The 5583-nt window shown below is 33.7% G+C and overlaps 1 protein-coding gene across 1 annotated transcript; it reads right to left on the bottom strand.

Moving 5' to 3' along the window:
- Positions 1 to 1398: 1398 nt before the first annotated feature.
- Positions 1399 to 4962, bottom strand: NKX2-6 (NK2 homeobox 6). Its single transcript, XM_018571104.1, has 2 exons — positions 4882 to 4962; positions 1399 to 1836 (listed from the first exon to the last, which is right to left on the bottom strand). The coding sequence occupies exons 1-2, from the start codon at positions 4960 to 4962 to the stop codon at positions 1399 to 1401; spliced, it is 519 nt and encodes a 172-aa protein (XP_018426606.1).
- Positions 4963 to 5583: the final 621 nt, after the last annotated feature.

The raw sequence follows: 5583 nt of genomic DNA, 5'->3' as shown, positions 1-5583 counted from the left end.
TTTTTAGGTGTTCAGAAATATACAAGCTATACTAATGTACATGCAGTAAAAATGTATTGTGCAGAAATTACAATTTTGAAAATGACACATCCTTTAAAATGAAACCATGGTGAGTTTGTTTTGCTAAAAGCTAGAGTTGAGTTGGTTGAATCAGACTTATAGCTCTGCAACCAGCAACGTTCTTGCTCCTTGCTGATTTTCAAATTCTAGATCTGACTCAACTAGGAGCGTGTCAAATCTCTGCAGCGAGACTGCTGCTTCCACATAGAGAACAGGGGCCATCTCTCCAGCAGGGGGCGGTCTTTTCACCTCAGGTTCTGGCAGCTTTTTTAAAATGAACTGTATGACCTTTTGTATTGATGCAGCTAGAATATGTTTAGTTTGTCTCAATATTCTAAGCCAGGGTAGAGCCAGGAATATGTTCTGTGCAGAAATGACAGTCCAGACAGATGGTGTTGATTGGTTAATAAATATATTTGTGCCTACAGGCTCCTTTAATCAAACCCTAGAATTGCATCTGACCCATGCCAGATTAATTGGGACAGGATTAATAATGGAACCTTAAAACCTTTGAAAGTGCCTGTTGGAGCTGGACTCTGTATTGTGTTTTTATATTTAAAAATTTTTACCTAAAAATTTGCAATTTTACAGTCAAATAATTAAATGAAGTGAAGGATATAACATTAACATCTCTGCATTTTCATCTTGTGTGGCTTAATCGTTCTGCAAGCAGCATTTCTGACATACAGTATTTTGACAACAACTTAACTTCCATAGAAATGAAGGAATTGCATAAAACAACAAATGCATTTTAATCCAGGAGTTACCCACTTCATCTGGAAAATGCACGAATATTAAATAATAAGGCAGAATTAAAAAAAATATATATTTACAAAATTGTATTTACAAATCGTTTCATTTATGTTTGTTGTATTCAGAATAATTTAATTTATTACACCTTGTCATTCATTTTTTTTCCCTTTTAGTCGTTTTTTTTAAATGTATTTTTTTCCTTTCTTTTTTTTCTAAATAATTTGCTGAGCTGATGAGCTTATTTTTCCAGAACGATTACTTGTGTTTCATTTCGGGTGTATTTTTATCTAATGCTTTTTTATTTAATTCCATAAACTGGTTTATGAAACCTGGGGTGTAGAAAACTGAGAGAAGATTGAGCATTTTTAAAGGGGAAAAATTCATTACACATCAGAAAGGGAATTGTCAGCCTCATTGATAAGAGTCAGACCTATAGTTTATACTAAATTCATTAATCAGCCCTGTGGTCTCAGCAAGTCCCATCCAGCAGCATTCATTGGCATTGAAATTCCATCCTGCTACTCAGAGAAGTCGGTGTGTCCATTGTGGTGTCCTCAGACTTGGGTAGTTGGTGCCCAGACTTAATCACCAGGCTCTAATACCCGGTAGAGGAGGCTGTAAATGCCCCTGCTGGGCACTGCCAGGAACAGCTGTGATGTTCATACTGACTAGCTGTAGGGATGGTGTGCCACCAGCCGGCACCATGGGTGCTCCCGAATAATAAGGATTGCTGTATCCACCAAAACAGACCGGGTAAGGATAGGAGCTGGCACCATAACTTGTATGGAAAGTCTGATTCCCAGCTAGACAAGGCTTCCCATCCCTGACCAGGACTGGCACTGCCACCCTGCGGGGAGGAGGAGGGTGCCCTGCCAGCTCAAGAGACCGGTCCTGTTTCTGCCGCTTGCACTTGTATCTTCTGTTCTGGAACCAGATCTTCACCTGGGTGGAAGTCAGCGTGAGAACTGATGCCAGCTGCTCCCTCTCCGGGGCAGAGAGGTACTTCTGCTGCTTGAACCTCCTCTTCAGACATTTTATTAATAATTATTCATGATTTAAAATATAACTTAGTCATTTAAAATGTTATAACCACCCTCCAGGAATACAGTATTTGGTTTAGTGAAAGTGTCTGGTTATTTATTTTGGACGCTTCCCAAATATCCTGAGAGTTGATACAATTGTAGTTGAGAAAAGATCCATTACATATGTAGTCAGTGTAATTAATTCTCATAACTCTGCCAAAAACGAATCCAAAAATATATTGGAGCTTATTATTGTGCTTGGGGACTGATTTCTAGAAGCGCCTCTTCTATAACCTGTGTCCACTTTCAGTTCTCAGGTTCGGGGTTTATATCTCTTTACTTATATATTTAATAACCCCCTAGATCCGGATTAGAGATTAAATTGAGGACGATGCTATTCTAAAAATCAGCCATATTCTGACAATTGTTATAAATAATGGGAAAGTAGCAATAAAACAACATTTCTTCTTCTACTTCTACCATACAATTATTACAGAATATCAATTTCTATGCAGAGGTCCGTAATTTTTTTTTTAACGATCGTTTACCTTGATGCATTATAATATGGTAATAGGGTGGACCTTTCAAATTAGTTTGAAAAATGTAATTAAAAAAATTATTCATGATGAATTGCTGTTATCTAATTCATCAATAATGATATCATTACATATTATATAATTCAGTAAACGAATGTTATGGCTGAGTTAGTTGTTTTATGTTTTCGATGAAACGTCAGTTGTATGAATATATATATTTATGTCTATATATATCTCTATCTATATCTCTATATATATAGATATAGATATAATATATATCCCACTGTACCCAATGTAATGATACATGTACGTACAACCTGCTGAGTTCTAAATATATAAATATATGCTATACAAAATAAATTTTATTTTATGTACAGTTACACGTAGATGGAAGAAGCACCGAAATATCCAAATTATGTAATTAATAGAGCTTATGGGCAATGTTATACATCACCTATGTTTGTAAAAACCAACTGCATATCTTACATTGTTTTTAAATATTTTTTATATAAAAACATGAAATATATGTTTTTTTTGTAAGATTGTGTTAATAAGTTTATGAATCCGCTTCCTGTGTATTTGAAAGCTCAAATACATTTATTTACTGACTTATTTCAGATGGAAATAATAATAATAAAAAAAAACAAAATGTGTGAATACAAACTGAAATCATTGCGCGCATTCAGTAAAATAAGTGATTGGCTGCATTGGATTGCAGATCTATAGATAGTAGTAGAAGGTTTATATATGATTAGAAAACCTCCGATCATTGATTAGTGCCTGTGGTGGGATTTGTCTTTCAGGACAGGTTTTTATGTTGTATTAAATCTCCTTTTTTATAAGACCCGATCTTGTTACTTTATATATCTATGTCTGTGTAGAGAACAGGATCTTATAAAACCTGCTACATTTTCCTAAACATCGTGCTTGTCAAATCTTGTTTCTATTGAATTGTAACAAGAAATCTGCATTTTAAATGTATATTTAAACTCCAATATTGTATATGTAAATTGATATTTAAACTCCAGTTACTTATATTTACAATTATTTTTAAACTAAAATAATTTATATTTAAATTGACTCCAATTATTTATATTTGCCTTTATATTTATACTACAATAATGTATAGTTACAAACTTTTATAGTTAAACTCCAATATTTATATTTACGGTAAATGTACAATTATTTATATTTACATTTATACTCCAATATCTTATACTTACATACATTTATATTTAAACTGTAATGTTAATATTTACATTTACTCCAATTATTTGTATTTACATTTATATTTATACTCCATTGGGTACAATTATATTTAAACTCCAATATTAATATTTATCATGACTTCAATTATTTCTATTTGCATTTATATTTATACTCCATTGGGTACAATTATATTTAAACTCCAATATTAATATTTATCATGACTTCAATTATTTCTATTTGCATTTATATTTATACTCCATTGGGTACAATTATATTTAAACTCCAATATTAATATTTAAACTTACTCCAATTATTTCTATTTGCATTTATATTTATACTCCAATAATTTATACTTATATACATGTATATTTGAACTCCAATGTTTATATTTAAATCTACTTCAATTATTTCTATTTGCATTTATATTTATACTCCATTAAGATATACTTTGATACATTTTTATTTATATTCCAATAAGGTATACCTATATACATTTATATTTATATTCCAATAAGGTATACATATATACATTTATATTTATATTCAAATAAGGTATACATATATACATTTATATTTATACTCCTATATGGTATACTTATATACATTTATATTTATACTCCTATATGGTATACTTATATACATTTATATTTATATTCCAATATTAATATTTAAAATTAATCCAATTATTTATTTTTATACTCCATTAAGATATACTTTGATACATTTATATTTATACTCCAATAATTTATATTTATATACATTTACATTTAAACTCTAAATTCCAATAATGTCATCTATTTCACATATAATATTTACTTCCTATGTGCAAACACAACATATGATTATAGTAAGACAGGCAGCATTACCTATAATCTCCAGTAATGAATGGGATGATTTGTAATTGTAGCAATTTCACCTTTTTATTACTACTAAACAATAAATCCAGAACTTCTATTTAATTCTACTCCTGAAATAATTCCTTGCCCTTGGCTTTCTAGCTGGAGAAGCACTATAAGTGCCAGCATGGCCTTCCAGGCCATGACAGACTGCCCATTGCTTTATTGCAATGTATATTAATGGGTTTGTCTTTATGATGAGAGTAATTAGCACAGACTGTGGAATGTACTATACAGTGCAATGATTACCGTACTGTCTGTAATATAGGGTCATTCCCAGCCCCTGCACTCACTTCTCTCTTGGGTTTCTTCGTCTTCCTCTCCCATTGGGGACTGGCAGGGGAGCCCCAGGTCCTCAGTGTCCCTTCCTCTGTCCTGTCCCTCTGTGCAGGGTGATGCCTTCACCTGGCCTGCAGGATGCTGCTTCTCCAGCTTCAGGATGTCCTTCACTGAGAAAGGGGTGGAGGTGGCAGGACTGGGGAGCATTCTAAGGGGCTCAGAGTCCTCTGAGTCCCCAGTGTGTTACTGGTTCAGCAGATGAAACCTCTGTCTAGGTGCTTCCTCTGATTTCTGCACAATGAACCTTTAGTAGAGACTTTTCAAAGCATCTCTGATCCCATTGGCTGATGTTCTCCTCTTCAGTCCCCCTCCCCTCCGCATTGCATTCATACAGACCCATCCACAGTCCATGTGTCCACATAAAGACCTGGGTAGCTCATAGAGGATGAGACCTGTACATTAGCCAGATTTACAGCAGAGATACAGCCGGGAAAAGAAAACAGGAAGGGGAAATCACAACAGACAATTGACAAGTATTCAGAATCAATTCCTGCTGATTATCTGGACCTGACTGATATGGAGAGGAGCCAGTTATAGCACATGTGGTTCCTCGCAGCAGGCGTATATTTGATTTATATATAATAGACTTCCTGTAGTATCAAATACCATCAATATTTAAATTCTATCTAAAGTCACATTTCTTTGGTTGTGGATAGCATAGGAAACTGTGAGAGCAAAAATGAAAACATTGCTGGGTTGGAAATGTTCCTCTCCCCCAGTGATTTTTTCTATTTGTGTGCACACTGTATGGCACATGCACCACACAGT

This window comes from Nanorana parkeri, unplaced genomic scaffold (genome assembly GCF_000935625.1).
Source record: "Nanorana parkeri isolate BGI_ZX_2015 unplaced genomic scaffold, ASM93562v1 scaffold1679, whole genome shotgun sequence".
Taxonomy (NCBI): domain Eukaryota; kingdom Metazoa; phylum Chordata; class Amphibia; order Anura; family Dicroglossidae; genus Nanorana; species Nanorana parkeri.
Note: the sequence above shows the minus strand (reverse complement) of the source record. Positions and strands in the feature narration are given on the sequence as shown.